This window comes from Barbus barbus, assembly GCF_936440315.1.
Source record: "Barbus barbus genome assembly, chromosome: 2".
Taxonomy (NCBI): domain Eukaryota; kingdom Metazoa; phylum Chordata; class Actinopteri; order Cypriniformes; family Cyprinidae; genus Barbus; species Barbus barbus.
Window position 1 is genome coordinate 14,300,375 of NC_136730.1, and position 16,784 is coordinate 14,317,158.

At 37.0% G+C, this 16,784-nt stretch overlaps 4 protein-coding genes across 4 annotated transcripts; 1 reads left to right on the top strand and 3 right to left on the bottom strand.

Annotated features, from left to right (window-relative positions):
* Positions 1-518: 518 nt before the first annotated feature.
* Positions 519-2,186, bottom strand: LOC306881153 (uncharacterized protein; the record flags this gene model as incomplete). The annotated part of the gene is made up of 4 exons (XM_079435078.1): positions 519-1,421; positions 1,504-1,603; positions 1,901-2,003; positions 2,156-2,186. The coding sequence occupies 4 exons, from the start codon at positions 2,184-2,186 to the stop codon at positions 519-521; spliced, it is 1,137 nt and encodes a 378-aa protein (XP_079291204.1).
* A 2,132-nt stretch (positions 2,187-4,318) lies between these two features.
* LOC306885975 (E3 ubiquitin-protein ligase TRIM21) lies at positions 4,319-8,332 on the bottom strand. The gene is made up of 7 exons (XM_079442813.1): positions 8,175-8,332; positions 7,297-7,853; positions 7,121-7,216; positions 6,242-6,475; positions 6,021-6,165; positions 5,827-5,853; positions 4,319-5,043 (listed from the first exon to the last, which is right to left on the bottom strand). The coding sequence occupies exons 2-7, from the start codon at positions 7,849-7,851 to the stop codon at positions 4,469-4,471; spliced, it is 1,632 nt and encodes a 543-aa protein (XP_079298939.1). The 5' UTR covers positions 7,852-7,853; positions 8,175-8,332; the 3' UTR covers positions 4,319-4,468.
* A 359-nt stretch (positions 8,333-8,691) lies between these two features.
* On the bottom strand, positions 8,692-13,657 carry gmpr2 (guanosine monophosphate reductase 2). Its single transcript, XM_079442895.1, has 10 exons — positions 13,569-13,657; positions 13,034-13,169; positions 12,765-12,884; positions 12,576-12,659; positions 12,319-12,492; positions 12,148-12,229; positions 11,953-12,059; positions 10,751-10,793; positions 10,451-10,610; positions 8,692-10,044 (listed from the first exon to the last, which is right to left on the bottom strand). Exons 2-10 carry the CDS (start codon positions 13,118-13,120, stop codon positions 9,855-9,857), a joined length of 1,047 nt encoding a protein of 348 aa, XP_079299021.1. The 5' UTR covers positions 13,121-13,169; positions 13,569-13,657; the 3' UTR covers positions 8,692-9,854.
* A 323-nt stretch (positions 13,658-13,980) lies between these two features.
* LOC306886155 (ubiquitin-like protein NEDD8) lies at positions 13,981-16,067 on the top strand. Its single transcript, XM_079443057.1, has 4 exons — positions 13,981-14,152; positions 14,386-14,433; positions 14,514-14,596; positions 14,681-16,067. Exons 1-4 carry the CDS (start codon positions 14,135-14,137, stop codon positions 14,769-14,771), a joined length of 240 nt encoding a protein of 79 aa, XP_079299183.1. The 5' UTR covers positions 13,981-14,134; the 3' UTR covers positions 14,772-16,067.
* The last annotated feature ends 717 nt before the right edge of the window (positions 16,068-16,784 follow it).

The window sequence follows — 16,784 nt, forward strand, 5'->3', positions numbered from 1 at the left end:
ATTGACTGCTTTTCTTTGTTTTCTTCATTATTTAGTCCAAGTCCTCAATTTCAAATAGATTTTTAACAGAAATTTCAGTTTTCTAATAATCAAAGTTGATATGTTGGCACAATTATATTTTTTGTTTACAAAAGTAAATTCAAACATTTAAGCATACAAGTTAAAGTAAAGGATTTTTTTAAAAAATCTGAAACATTTCAGTAAATTGTCTTTAAATTTTTCATCGGTAGCGTACACTCTTCTTGTGATCATTAATATTAATCAATCAATTTTAAAGCAGATCCTGCCTTTTATTGTTCTTATCTTGTGTTGTTACACTGTTTACTGAGCTCACTTCACGGAGCTGTTTCTTTAGGCAGTAAAGTCACCAAGACCACATCTTGAGGCAAATAAGAACAGCAATATTTTATTGATCAACACAAACTGGGTCAAAAAATAACTATGGGTCAGAGTTTAAATATTTATTAACATTTAAAAAAAATGCTGATAACTTTACTAAGTTTTAGTTCAGCTAAATGCTAATTAGTTTTTGGTGTGTTAGATCTGGTCACAAATGATGTCTCTATAATTGCTTGCAGTAGTGCTGCGGGGTGCTGGGGAGGTGGTTCATCGTCATCACTATCATCTACTACAACAACTTGGTCACCCGGCTCTAAAGAAAGATTATGTAAAATGCAACATGCTGAGACTGCTGAACTGATATCTGAAATGCTTTTCATATGCAGGCATTGGAGCCTCCTAAATTTGGATTTTAGTATGCCAAATGCATGCTCAATGACCACACGAGCAGCATTGAGCTTCCTATTAAAGCGCCTTTGCCTAGCTGTTAAATGGCCATTGTCTCTATAAGGCCTCATAAGTTGAGGCAACAGAGGGTAGGCTGAATCCCCAATAATATGCATTCCCTGTGGAACAAGGGAATGATGATCTTCTTCAACAACACGTCCAACATCTGTTAGGCAAAATGCCCTAGCATCATGCCAACTCCCAGGGTGACCCACACTGATTTGACAAAAGCGCCGCTGACTGTCACAAAACCCAGTTAAATTTACTGAATAGAACTGTTTCCTATTCAAGTAGGCTAGGGGATTATCACAATGGGGTCTCATTATAGGAATGTGACACCCATCCACTGCACATACAGTGTTAGGGAAGCCTGCTGCATCAAACTCTAGCTTAGATATCTGCAGCCTTTGGCCTCTGGGCCAGGAAATTTTGTGGGCCATGCGTGTATTTACAAGTGAACAAAACTCATGGAGATGTTTGGAAATTGTGGATTTTGATGTATTGAATCTATCTGCCACCCCTCGATATGACTCCTGATTGGCCAATGTCCAAAGGCAGGCAAAAACACTGTTTTTGAGTGGCAGTTTGGTCTGTTGTAAATTCATGTAATAAGGACCAAGGGTGGTAATGACATCCTGCACAGGTAAGAAATAGGTTATTGAGACAACTTGCTAACATTTTTAAAAGTTAAATGACTTTATATTGTGTAGTACACACCTCCGCCTGTTCCTTGGAAAGCCTAAAATGACCTTTAAATTCTGAGGGACTGTAGAGAGGGACCACATGCTCCACAAAATGCAGAATTTTTGGAACCATTCTAAGTAACAGAAAGAGGAATATACTCACTGAATACATGAAACTGAAGACATGTGTAGTATCAACTTTTCTGTTGAACTGGGAGTGTAGTCAAATATTTAGGGTTTACAGGAGTGTTAAGAATTGTTTTTACTCCATTATTATCTCTTTGTGTAAACAGAATATAATTAATTCCAATTCCACGCATTAATTCCAAGAATGTGATAATTGAAAGAAGATTTGGTCATACCATGTTAGGTAGTAGAAATGTTTTTTGAATATTTTGTTTATATATATATATATATAACCTTTTCCTCACCTTCGTTGCTCGTTGTGCTCAATTTCATGCAACAATAATGGGATTTCTATCGATTCCAGTTCGTCTGCTATAAAGAACGCAAACACTGTATGATCTGCCATGGCTGACGTAAATACACAAAACTACGGGAGCACAGGGTGTCCGACTTGACGGCTCCTTTTTCAGCTTCTCCCTTGCCTGCAAGCGGCTACTCTCGGCAATAGGTCTGTTCGGCGCTGCATTAAGTCGAACACACCTTTTTTTATACTGACTCACCTTTCGGAACGCCTCCTTTCAGCACGCCCATTGCTCCAGGCTGTAGCTACCTCAGTCTCTGTACATAAAGTAAGAATTTTACCTGAGACCTAGCGGTGGGTATACCGCATCGACACAGTTAAATACAATACAATTAACAATGTGATAAACAACAGGGTAACTATAGTATGCTTTCAATACCATAGTCCCCATCAAGCTAGCTTCTAAACTCACAGACCTCGGCCTAAACTCCTCACTCTGCGACTGGATTCAAGACTTCCTCACCGGCAGACCTCAAGTGGTGAAAGTTGGCCAGTTCACCTCAAACTCCATCACCCTCAACGTAGGAGCCCCACAGGGCTGTGTCCTGAGTCCCCTGCTCTACTCTCTATACATGCATGACTGCGTGTCCTCTCACACCTCCACATCTATTATCAAATTCGCTGATGATACTGTGGTTCTGGGCCTCATTTCCAACAATGATGAGACTGCATACTTGGATGAGGTAGAGAGACTCACATCTTGGTTCCAGGACAACTGTCTCTCTCTGAATGTGAGAAAAACTAAAGAGCTGATCATGGACTTTAGGAAGAGACATCAGCAGCCCTACACTCCTCTTATGATCAGTGGGACCCCTGTGGAGAGGGTGAGTAGCTTCAAGTACCTCGGTGTAAACATCTGCGAGAACCTGACTTGGACTACACACATCCAGACACAAGCTAAGAAAGCCAGGCAAAGACTGTACCATCTGCGACAGCTGAGGAAATTCAGGGTCTCACCAGCAATCCTGAAAACTTTCTATTCAGGGACCATAGAAAGTGTACTGACTCAGTGCATCTCAGTGTGGTATGGAAACAGCTCCAATCAGGACTGCAAAGCACTACAGAGTGTTGTGCGCTTAGCTGAGCCCATCTCAGGGTCTGCTCTCCCCTCTCTGCAGGACATCTACCTCAAACGCTGCAAAAATAGAGCTGTCAAAATCATCAAGGACTCTAATCACCCTGGTAACCGTCTATTCACTTTGCTTCCATCTGGTAAACGCTTCCGTAGCCTGATGGCAAAAACTGAGAGACTTAGGAGGAGCTTCTTCCCCCAGGCCATCAGGCTCCTAAACTCTAACTCTGTGTCATAACATCACATGACTCCATGTAAATATCACCATATCAATAAGTTATTCATAATTTTTTTCTACCTCATATTGCTGCTATGTGAATACCCTGTACAACGTTTTTGCACATTCTTTTGCACATTCCTTCTTATATTATTATTGAAGTCAACAACATACTGACCTGCACATTTATATTTATATTTTTTTAAATCTTTTTTCTACTTTTCTTTTTCTTAATATTTATGTACATTCGTTGTTTTGTATTCTATATAATTGCACTGTCCTTGGAGCGGACCTGACTTACATTACAACCTCTTCTCATTTTTTTTATTGTGTTGTCATTTGCAGTATTCCTCATGCCAATATTCAGCATCAATCAGTGTTGTTTATTTTAGAATTATATTTCATTAAAATATAAATTTTATTGAAATATTGAATTTTTATATATATTTTCATTTTAATTTTCACTTTTAATTAAAAAGTTGATTTATTTATTTCCTTATTTATTAATAATAATAAACATGGAAGCTCACATATTTGAGCTTCCAAGTTTCCCTTATTTAATGTATTATTTGATCATTGTTTATACAGTATGAGAAGAAAAATTTAATTTAAATTAAATGTGTCTAAACTTTCCTTTTTGGGTGAACTATACACAATATATTGTTGCTATCCATGAAACATATTGTTGAGTTTATGTATTGCTATATATTGTGACTAGTTGAAGAGTGCAGGAGGCAACAGATGGATGGTGGGCTGCAGGGGTTTATTCTGCAAAACATTCACGCTTCTAGGTATCACCGGGGAGACGAAAAGAAAGGCGATCAGATCCGCAACTGAAGCTGCAGAGAAAGCCACTAGGTGTTTTTGGATTAAGAGGTCAGAACCGTGGGCAATTGCTGCTGGGCCACAGCCTGGGTTGCCTGGGCGAGGGTGTCAGATGTTGAAAATCCCTAAACACCCAATGACCCCAGGATACATCACTGATGATGTGTCCCAGCGCATTCACCTACAGCAAAACACAAGTCATGGGGCACATTAAAATATTATGTAAAAATCCAAAACATCACAAACAGCAAGATTAAAGATCATCTTTATTTGAGGTTACTGTAATTGGAACATTATTGTGAAAAGAAAGTAGTCTTACTAGCAAAACAATAATAAAAATAATAATGTATTACACTGACAGTCAATCTTCCTTCCTTCATTTATTTATTTTATTTTAATTACACATGGTTATAATTGGCTAAAAGCCGCTTATTCTTTCTGACAGGTGAAATGATCAGTGGGGCTGAATTTTTATCTCCATGAGTAAAGCCTGGGCTGAAATATGGATAGAGTTTCTCAGTGAAAGCCTGACCAGTGAAAGAGTAGATATGAGACTTGGACTCCACATCATAAAATGAGACTAGACCTTCCTCATAGTCTACATACACACCCACCTTCTGGGGCTGGACTTTCAGACAGAGAGAGACAGACAGACGGTCACAGGCCTTATACTCACTTCCATTCCTCAACCACAGAGTCCAGAGTCCATTCCTTGGACTCAGAGTAATTATTCCCTTCCTGTTAACAGACTCTCTCGCCACACCTACATCCCACTCAGTTTTCCCTTTCACCTGCACCTCAAAATAAAATTTCCCAGAGGAGAAACCCTCCTTCCCCAGGACACTGGGACATGTATCAAACCTCCACGGACAGTCCGGGACAATCTGTCGTGCTTCTCCATATTCAGCTTGTTTGTCGTCCTCAGACAAGAATAGTTTCGGATGAGCAGTTTCAGGATCCATAGTCACATTCACTGAGAAAGATCAGAATATATAATTAGCAGACATTTTTAACATAGGCTATGCATTGTATGCAGTAAACAATACACAATAGTACATTGGTCTTTCATCAACTTTTTCTGTATTTGTCCTATTAAAATTGTCTTGGAAATGTTTGCCCTGTGTTTATGATTTATTTATATTTGTTACTTTTCAATTCCTAGAATTTCAGTATTAAAATATAAATATCCATTACTATACTGTATATATATATATATATATATATATATACACACATACACACACATATAAATATATATGTATAAATATATTTAAAACTATGATGTTTCCTATTGCTGTTCTATTAATTCATAATTTCTATTATTCATATATTTTTTAAACAGTTGTTTTTTTATTGTCATTGAAGAGCTTGAGATGAAATATGAGACATGTGATTTGTGAAAAACATAAAAGAAAATTCACTTTTAAGTAGAATTTGTGTGTGTAATTTCCAATCACCCGTTAATTTTGTCAAATGATGTAAAAAGTGTAAAAGTATTATTAAATCATATCTATTGATTAAGCATAAAATACTAGCTATGAAATCAGCTATGTGAAATTGAGACACTATTTTCTATGACCTTCAGAAAAAATTGAACCATGCATGTATATCAACTGCTGGACATTGTTTGACATTAAAGTAGTAAGAAAAGTGAGTTTTAAGAGTGTTAATAGTTCATATGACTAAACATGCCCACAGTATATTCAGAAACATTTTTTTTGAATGGATGTAGGAAAATTATATAGATGACTTGTACCTGTAAACTTCTCAATCCTCTTTAGCTCTGTGGAAACAATTTATACAGTGATTATTTTCTAAAAATGTATGTAAATAATTTGTAGAACTGTGCCAGTATTAGCTTTTAACAGTGCTGAATGCTTGCAAAATAAATACTATATTTAAATGTATTCACAATAAAAATTCAAAATACAAAATACCGAACATGCTCACCAGTTCCTGTAATCTTCACCATTGCACAACTGAGAACATCTTGATGCTTTGTCAGGACTATCCTCACAGCCTCCTCCTTCAGATGAGTGTCAGTACTGATCCCAGCCCAGATCTTGTCTAAAGGGCTGCACAAGGACGGATAAATCTAAAGGAGGAGAGAGAGAGAAATCCCTCAGCATGTTGAGTGTTAGCCTGTGACATGAGCAGAGGGAAACACTGACCTGTAGGAGGTGCAGGTGATCCTCAGTGTGAGAGAGCTGCTCCAGCTCACTGTTTCTCCTCTTGAGTTCAGCGATTTCCTGCTCCAGCTCTCTAATCAGATCCTCTGCCTGATTCTCTGCTGCTTTCTGCTTCTGCTCCATCACCTCCAGCAGCTCAGACTGACATCTCTCAATGGAGTCCATCAGATCAGTGAACAGCTCGACAATGCCTGCTTTTTCTTTTTCTGAGCTTTGCTAAGTAAAGGATAATGTATATCCAGTCTTAATATATGGCCACCATATTTGCATTTACAATTTTGCATTTAGCAGCTGTTTTTAGTGAAGTGGCTCACAAAAGAGGTTTATTACAGTCAAACTAATTTTGGATGCAAGCTAGAGAAGAGGCAAAATGCAGATACTTTTTTTTGTGGGTTGTGAGTGTGTGTTTAAGTGCATTGGTTTAAGAGCGTAGAGTGGTTAAGTGTTTGTGGAAGAGGTCTGTCTTCAGCTACTGTTTGAAAGATGCGATGGTCTTAGCAGTTTGGTCGGAGGCTGACAGCTCATACCAGTGCAGAGAGGAAAAGAGAGGGTGAAGGTGTTGGAGAGTGACTTTTTCCCTCATTGTGAAGGAACAAGGCATTGCTCACGCAGTGACCTTAGCTGACTTGTAGAAACTTCCAGTTTCTAAGCCTGCATCAAAACCTTAAATTTGATTCTGGCCACAGCTGTGAGATCGGGTATAAATAGGAAACGCAATGAACTGATAAAACGTATACCTTGAATGAAATTTAAATCGCTTTGAATAAAATCTGCCAAATGTAAATAATAAATGGGATCATTCAATATTGTGTTCTGAGCACATTAAATAAATCTTTACAATGAACTTACAACAAGACTAACCTTGCTGAGCTGTACCGAGCATTTGATTTCTTCAATTTTCTTCATTCTGCTCTGAATCATCAAATTAACCTCGGCTTGTCTTCTCCCAAACTGAGACTGTGGACAAAAAATAAAATTTTCTTTACAGCAAAGTTTGAAAGCCATTGAAGCACAGATACAGATTAAGCATCTCTCACCTTCCGCTCTTCACTCTCCTTCTCTACAGGAACAGTGTTGTGGGTTTTGTGGTCTTTCTTCGTACACGACAGGCACACGCACTTCTGATCATCTCTGCAAAAAAGCTCCAGCGGCCTCTCATGCTTCGGGCATATATAATCTTCCAGATTCTCCACAGGGTTGATAAGTTTGTGTTTCTTCAGTTTTGCTACAGTGTTATGAGGCTCTAGGTGAGTTTTACAGAAAGATCCTTCACAATGCAGGCAAGACTTCAAAGCTCCTCTCTTTATTTTTGTACAGGCATCACATGGTACTGCACCAGGTTGGACAGGGCTTTCTCCCCTCTTCAGTCCTTCAATGAGCTCTCTGAATTCTCTGTTGATGCCAAGATCTGGTCTCAAGTGAAAGTTCTTCTTGCAAAGGGGACATTGCGTGCCAATACTGCTGTCCCAGTGTTGAGTGATGCATTGCATGCAGAAGTTGTGTCCACACGGAATGGTTACTGGGTCAGTAAATAAATCCTGACATATTGAACACAGGCACTGTTCAGCCTGGGAACTGATGGAAGAAGCCATCGCTGGTGAGCGAGAGAGAAAAACAACAACCCAATGACTCTACAAACACACAAGATATCTCTTCTTGCCCCTCCTTTTTAAACAAATTGAACCAGTCAAACTGGTTTTGATATGGGATGTAAAATACAACATACACTTTAATTGGTATTACAATAAAGATTTGCATGAAGATACGAGTAAAGTTTGTGGCTTTTAAAATAATAGCCTTAGTACAATTTCTCATACATGAACAGAAATCATATTAAAAAGCGAGGGTGATGCACCAATCGAACAAACACTTAGAAAGGAACACTTTTGACTAACAAATAAGATGTTTTCCTCACCTCTAGGTCTGTGTGGTTTCTTGTGTGTTCTCGGTGCAGCTGTGGTGTATTGCAGGAGGAAGGAGAGCGTATATTGTCACATTTTCCTCATTGTACACACATCACCTTTTTTTTTTACAATATGTAACATCTGAACCCCTCCCATGCAATTATGTAGTAACTGACTGTATTCTGATGTACTGTGTGGTAACATGCTTTCATTCTGAGACCGCCTTCTCACTGCTTCAGTGAAAACAAGTTCAGTCGTGAGCAAATGTTCTCAGTAAGAAGCAATCTGTGAGAGGAAGTAAGAGAAATCTTCAGAATTGTATGTATCTGATGTGTTGTGTATAAAGTATGGCTCATAAACCTTAAGCATAATAAAAGGGGCGACAGCATGTTTACACTGACCGTGACAAACACAGGCTTTATCTGTACCAAACACAATTATCTGTATTCAAATTGTTTACAAATATTTTCTTTTACTAAATATATTAAACATTATGTACCTACAAAGCAAATAACACAAGTCATCCATTAGTGATTATCTAAATGATTTATTTTCGCAATACAATACAGGGATGTTTAGAATTGAACATCTGAAATCATCGCGAACTGTGGTGAAATATAATGATTAAAATGTATTTAACTGCATGTAATATAGATAAATATCAATACGGATCAAATTAAACCGTCTACTTCTAAGCCAACAGAGGGGCCATCTGGTTTTCAGCAAATTATGCAAGTGGGGAAAAATTAATTTCTTCAACAGTCATTCATATCCACTCTAGCAGCAACTTTAAATCACAATCAATATTAAGGATACAAACTGTGTTGGAATGTCAAAAGCAATCAAAATTATTAAGGTTAATTATGAGTTAAGTAAAAACGTTTTAAGTATTCGATATGTCTAATGATCAAACCAAGCTCAAATGCATAAAATCATGCCAATACTTTTACAGGAACTGATTAAGAAGAATGTGATACCACTGCATTTGTAACATATGAACACAGGAGAATCCATTAAAAGGGTTCAAGGATCTGCGTTGGTCCAGTGAACAGAAAGAAAATTCAGAATGTTATCAGAAAATCAGGAAAATATTATCAGGAAATATTATATAAATATAAGACAGTATGCATAGACGTTGAGCTAAAATCTACAATGAAGTTCAAAATAGTACCCAAATTTTCCAGATAAAATATAAGGCTTTAACAGAGGTTGTTTAGACAAATGAATGAGAACAAACTCAAGATTTTAAGGTTATGAACTAAAACATAAACTGCACAAAACATACACTATCAGTACAGTGTAATAAGTTCAATCAAATGTATGTTTTCATCGGTTACTACAATGTAGTATAAGACTAAAATGAGACAGAATGTAAGAAGTCGGTATTACAGTGTCCTTAAAAACTCAACAGTTAATTCCGAAATTAGAAGTTTTCAAATAGCGATGAATCAAAAAAAGAAAGGCCATGCAGTTGCTTTAGGCCTTAATACAGCATCTGGGGAAAGCCTTTGAATTCAAAAGCTTATGTGTGTGCCCAAAAATACTCATTATAACGCTGAATGATGATGTAAGGTGTGTGTGTGTGTTTGTGAGTGAATATGCATATGTGTGCATCTGACTGCAGAGAGAATAAAATGACCTTTGCATGGATTTGGCATAATTTGGCCCAATACGGACCTGGTTAGACTGGTTTAATTATCATTACCAAATACTGTGTTGAGCTGTTGGGTCACCCTAATGAAGGTGGTACGACGACTCAACTCTTTAAGCTTAGAAGCACCCACATATGTGCAGGTGGAACGAACTCCACCCAGCACATCTCTCACTGTCACCTCCACAGGCCCTTTGTAAGGCATTTCAACTGTTTTACCCTCCGACGCCCTGAAAACACAAAAATGACAATCAATATTAATCAACTCAAGAGTGGTGTTGTTGACAGTCCAAACATCTCTCTCGTTTTTAATCAAAATACAGTTGTAAATCAATCTGGCCATTATAGATTTAATATTTATGCCTTCTGATGAATAATGATGCTATTGTCTTTTTAAAACTGCTTACAGCAGAATTTGAATCATTATTTGGAGAAGTTTGTAGCATTGATTCTGTTATTTTCCTGTTTATTACTGTTAAGCTGCTTTGAAATAATCTGTATTTCATAATGTATTCTATAAATAAAGATTACTCGATTTCATATTTACCAAATAATATTTCTGTTATGTAATTTATAAACCACTAGATAAAATAATCCACAAGCTCCAGCATGATAGTGTCTCTCTCATGAGCTTACCTGTACTCTGCTACACCTCCTGCATGCTTCTTCATGGCTGTATCTGAGCTCATGCCATAGAACAGTTTGTACTTCTTGCCGTTTTTCTCTATGATTTCGCCCGCACTCTCAGAATGACCAGCAAGCATTCCTCCCAGCATCACAAAGTCGGCTCCAGCTCCTGTCACACAAGTTTAGCCGATCAAACACAAGCCTAATGTAAGGCAACAAGTAATGTCTGAATCCACTGTTTGTAGCTACTAAAATATCTTGCTTTCTTGTTTTATGGTATTATTACAATGCAGTGTTACCAAAACTCACCAAATGCTTTGGAGACGTCGCCTGGGCAGGTACATCCCCCATCCTACAGCGAGATGAAAAACAGATCCCACAAATACATGATCAAACCTTATATGTCAACAAAGCACGCAAGCAGCATGGTCTGTTACTCTTCACTGTTAACTCTATATAGCCTGACATAATGTCAGAAAAAATATTTGTTTAAAATGGAACAGTTTATTGAATCTTCAAATTAAATATAAAAGAAAAAAAAAGTGTTTGTCTTTTGTCCATATTTAATACATCAGGCTTGTATGGTCCATATAATATAATGAGAGTATGGAACTTATACTCGAGGGGGAAAACCTCAATTGAATTTTAGGCCCAAACTAAGCAAAAAATACACAATTTGGAGCACGATATTGGATATTGTATGTTTTTTTTTTTTTACTATTTACAAAAAGCAAGATTACATTTTGATATCTAACAGTATAAGATTTGGTAACACTTTATTTTAAGGTGTCCTTGTTACACGTTACATGTACTTACTATAATAATAACAATAAATTATGCATAATTACATGCAAGTAACCCAAATCCTAACCCTAACCATATATAGTAAGTACATGCAGTTAATTAATATTACATTACACTGTAACAAGAACACCTTAAAATAAAGTGGAACCTAAGATTTTTATAACAGAATAAGAGACCCCTGCATAAAATGCATATAAATATCAGTCACTCTATATTTCAAAATAACAGTTAGATAAAGTAAAATATATTTAAAAGCTTAGTTTTATGATCAAAGCTCTGTAGTTTGCAGTTTTTAGTGGCAATGCGATGAATGCAATACAATAACAATTAAGAGATAAATAAAACGTTCCTGAAAAGCCTTTTGTATTATATTTGACATCTACATTTTAACATGATTTTTCTAAAACATAATTAAAGTAAACCTAAGCTGCTTCAGTCCAATAAATGCTCATCTTTAAATATTAATAACAATATTATGCTTATTCCCATGTTTACTTCATAACACAACCTGAAGATGGCTGTAGAATTACACTAAAAGGCCTTCAGTCAGAGGCTATCAATCAGAGGACAGAAGGCTTGTAGTAGACTATGTGTAACAGGATTTTCATGTTGATAATTTAGAGGCTATAGAAATGCATAGTGTTAATGTTATGTAATGTTTTATAGGGTTAATGTAAGAACTTAGCTCTGAAACACAAGAGTCTCACAGATATAATGTGTCCACCCAGGCCGTGTGCAGCATCAGCACACTCAATGACTGCACTCAGCTGAGGATAACCCACACCGGTCTTCTTACGAGTGGTGCACACAGAACCTGCACACATGAACATACGTGTGAAGCTGGTGTAATATGAATCTGAACACCATCCGAAACTGTGGCGATAGACGACTGATGACGTCACCTGGTCCAATGCCCACTTTGATGATGTCAGCGCCAGCAAGAATCAGCTCTTCAACCATCTCTCCTGTGACAACATTGCCAGCCTACAAAATACGAATGGCTTTCAGAATATAAAGATGACTGGTATTGAGACAATGTCAATGAAATGTTGATCTGTTGTTGGGTAACTGACCATGATAGTGTGTGTAGAGAACTTCTGCCTCACGTCTTTCACAAAGTTGACAAAGTGTTCAGAGTAGCCATTGGCCACATCTACACATATGTACTGAATCTGAGGTACAGCAGCCAGAATGGCCCCCAGTTTCTCAAAGTCCCCATCACCAGTTCCCGTGCTGACTGCAATACTCTGGAGAAACAAAGATATAATTTAAATATCAATAATCTAGAGATTTTTGAGTAGATTTAAATTCTAGCAAAGATGTTGCTCACCTGTAAGCATTCTGGGTGTTTGGATGCAAACTCCTTCCAGTCATCCACACAGTAATGCTTATGGATGGCCGTAAAGAGACTAAACTACAAACAAATTAATAAATACGACAATTAATATAACCAAAAAGGGCCCAACAAATAATTGAATTCAGTGTAATTCAGTGAAATAATTGTAGATTTCATTCACACCTGATGTAAGGCTGAGGCCATTTCAAAAGTTCCCACGGTGTCCATGTTGGCGGCTATGATGGGAATGCCACGGTAACTTCCTTTTGAGTTTCTGAACGTATAACTGCGCATGAGATCCACCTGAAACAGAAGAGTGTGGAAAGTAATGAAAGTGAACCTAAAATGTAGTTTACAGTGTGATTGCAATGGAACTTAAACCAAGGCCAGACCAAACTAATACTCTATATGACATCTATAATGCAAATAAAAACATATTAAGAGTTACTAACCTCACTGCGAGATTTAAGAGTGCTTCTTTTGGGTCGAAGCAGCACGTCCTTGAAGTCGAGTTTGATATCATTTTCAATACGTGGCATGGCTGCTGAAGAGGATGGCCTTGAGACTGCTCTAACCGTATCTCACTGTCTGCAAAAACACAAGACAAGGGAAAGAAAAACGTTCCCACTCCTTCAGTTATGGGAGCTGCAGAGGCTGAGGAAGGGGGACGGTTATACAGGAGACAGGAAATATCCAGAATTATGTAAAAACTCTAAATCTATGATAAAACATTTTAGAACACCAAGTACTTCTCCCATTTCAGACAGGTGAGTAAAGCAATGCATCACAAAAAAAAGAATAAAATGAAATGACCCTTAAAAGTTTCACATCTGTTTCTGTTCTGCACATGTTTGTCAGATAATCTAGGTCATAAGATCATAATTGCTGCTTTTCTGTCATCTTGACTCTACATGTTTTTTCTGTCCATTACAAATAATTACACACGTGTTCTTATATATACACGCTACAAAGTAAATACTGTCCTACCTATAATTGCAGATGAGCACCTCCTTGAAGAGCTGGATAGAAGAGAATGAAACCGCTTTCCGGGTTGGAGGCGGTCGTTTTTGGAGAGCGGATGTTTACGGCTGTCAGCGCGTGTTACTGTAGTCTTTATGCGGACGGCTTGCGTGAAAATTCAAGTTCAAACGTTCGGTGAAAAACTACAGACAACGATTGATTTTCAGCTTACTGTCTCACTAAATGTCGCAATTTATGTTTTTTATTATTATTTAATTATTTATTAATTAATTATTTATTATTATTATTATTTATTATTTAAAGAGTTATGTGTATTTAAAAACTAAAATATAAAACAATTTCTTCAATTTACAAAGTTCTAAATCGTCAAGTAATCGAATGCCGCTGTGTTCCACACGGAACGTTTCCTCCAGACTCTAGACTGGTAGGAATTATTTTTCAGTGACGCAGGAACTTCGGTGGAGAAATTGTGGGAATAATTTGATTAGAGGTGTCTGAACTTCTTCCACCATCGCCTAATTAAATTCGCATTCAATTTCCCTGCATGTATTTCTAAAACAGAAGAAGCCACAATGCTAATTAAAGTCAAGGTAAGAAATGAACGAAGAGCAGCTCTTTCATTCAGTTCGTCAGGATGGTTCTAGACTGAGCTAGTGTAATTATTTTATTAAATACAGTAAGGCGTTGCGCATCAAACATCATTTTATTACAGCATGACGTACATAGATGATATTATAACAAACTGTGGTATGTAACTGATAAAAGACCCATTCAGAGGGAAATTTTATGTCTAAATGACTTAATCGTCGTTGTTTTTTTAAAGACACTCACTGGCAAAGAAATCGAGATCGACATCGAGCCCACAGACAAGGTACAATATAAAATGCGTAATGGTTTACAGCAAATGTTAAAAGATGCCGTAAAGTGCATTGATGCGTCCATTTTATTCAGGTGGAGAGAATAAAAGAGAGAGTGGAGGAGAAAGAGGGAATCCCACCCCAGCAACAGAGACTCATCTACAGTGGAAAACAGATGTAATGTATTTTACGTGCACGATAAATCATGCTCTTGTACATTTCTGTATTTTTATTCTAAACCCTCCATCTTCTCCACCTCAGGAATGATGAGAAAACGGCAGCTGATTACAAGATCCAGGGTGGCTCCGTGCTGCATCTGGTTCTTGCACTGAGAGGTGGGCTGATCCACTAGCATCCATCCCAGCAGCCTCCCCTCATCTGTGCAACCATCAGTCCTGTCTTGGCCACCTTAGATATACAGAGTACTCGCACATGTCACCAGAAACCATTTGAACCATCTGGACTGACGAGTGGTAGCCACTGCATTCTTTGTTTGTTGGAATATTCATCGGATTTTTCCTGTTAATGCCGCTCCCTGTTTATTTGTTAAGAGCATCATTGTGCTCTTTTTGTTATGTTTACAAGCAGTGTTAAAAATCAAGGTAAAACTGATGTATCAGTTTGTGAATAAAAATTGATGCAACCATATAAGCATGTAACAGTGTTTATTCTTTAGTCATTCAAAGGGTTTTCAAGTTTTCCTCAATTGCTTTGGCTCAATTCTTGAATGAGAATGTTTTTATCAAAACAATATGTGACCCTGGACCACAAAACCCGTCTTAAGTTGCTGGGGTATATTTGTAGCAATACAAAATTTGTATTTGTCAATTTGTACCAAAAATACATTGTATGGGTCAAAATTATCGATTTTTCTTTTATGCCAAAAATCATTAGGGTATTAAGTAAAGATCATGTTCCATGAAGATATTTTATAAATTTCTTACCGTAAATATATCAAAACTTCATTTTTGATTAGTAATATACATCACTAAGAACTTCATTTAGACAACTTTAAAGGTGATTTTTCTCAGTATTTAGATTATTTTTTTTTTTTGCAACCTCAGATTCCAGATTTTCAAATAGTTGTATCTCGGCCAAATATTGTCCTATCCTAACAAACCATACATCAATGGAAAGCTTATTTATTCAGCTTTCAGATGTATAACTTTAGAAATTTACACTTAAGACTGGTTTTGTGGTCCAGGGTCACATATGGTTAGATTTCTGAACAATAAACTAATCGTTCACACTAAATGTGAATTTCAGGTTTTATTACATCTGCAAAAAAGCTAGTTCCATTTTCTACTAAATGCACATGGCTCACAGATTTTTAGTGAAATTAAAATCTAAACATTCTTTCTTCATGTGAGCGATCCTGTGCAAAATAATCTTTTCAATTCTTAAAATCTGTCAGACATATATCTATGAAAGTTTTTTTGTTTTGTTTACATGCACCAGTGATAAAAAATGTATACATACAAATATGCATATTATGTTTCTGTGTTCTTCAGTATGGACATTTTCAACAGATGTGACAGCTGTGGAACTATTGAATAAGGTGACCATAATCTGCCATTCTCCTAACTTGCAGTAGGTGACAGTGTAGCACAGTTTTTCCTGTCAGTCTGAATAAACAAGTCTTCCCTGGTTCAGCATATAGATTTATTTGTCTTTTAATATATACTGTCCAAACAAATACAAAACATATAGTAAACAAGAAGACTCCGGTACAAACCGTTCACCCCCAGTTATGTGTAAGTGGTAATTTGAGCTTTATGGTCATTATCCTTTTAAACTGTACATATCTTAATATAATCTATAAAAGTCATTCTCATTGATTTTTATGTAATTGTGAGGACATTCAAAATATTAACATCAATCATTTGCTACTAATGTGACAATCAAATATGTGACAGAATTCATTTTGCATGGCTTTTGGTATCACCTGTATGATAATGTGTGTGTGGAAAGGAAAGCCAAATATTGCAGCACAATCAAGAGTCGCAGCTTCCATATAAAATATACATAGCGTTTGTGTTTAGCACACAGTAGGCAGTGCTGGATTATGAGGCACAGCTCAGGAGCAGCATTACTACAACCAAAGTTGCTCTGCACCTTCGATGATACATACAATGATTAAAGTTTATGCAGTCAGTCGAATAATGGATGAAAACAGACCTCTTCGCCACCTGACTGGGACAGAGGAACCAAAAGGCAGTGATTCTTGTGCAAGTTTGAAGGTTATAGATTTGATATTACAGTCTGTGTAAGGAATGTGGGGGATTAAGCTCATGCAAAATGAATGTGCAATGAATTACACTGATATATATTGCTTTTTACACAGCACCTACACACTACAGATCTG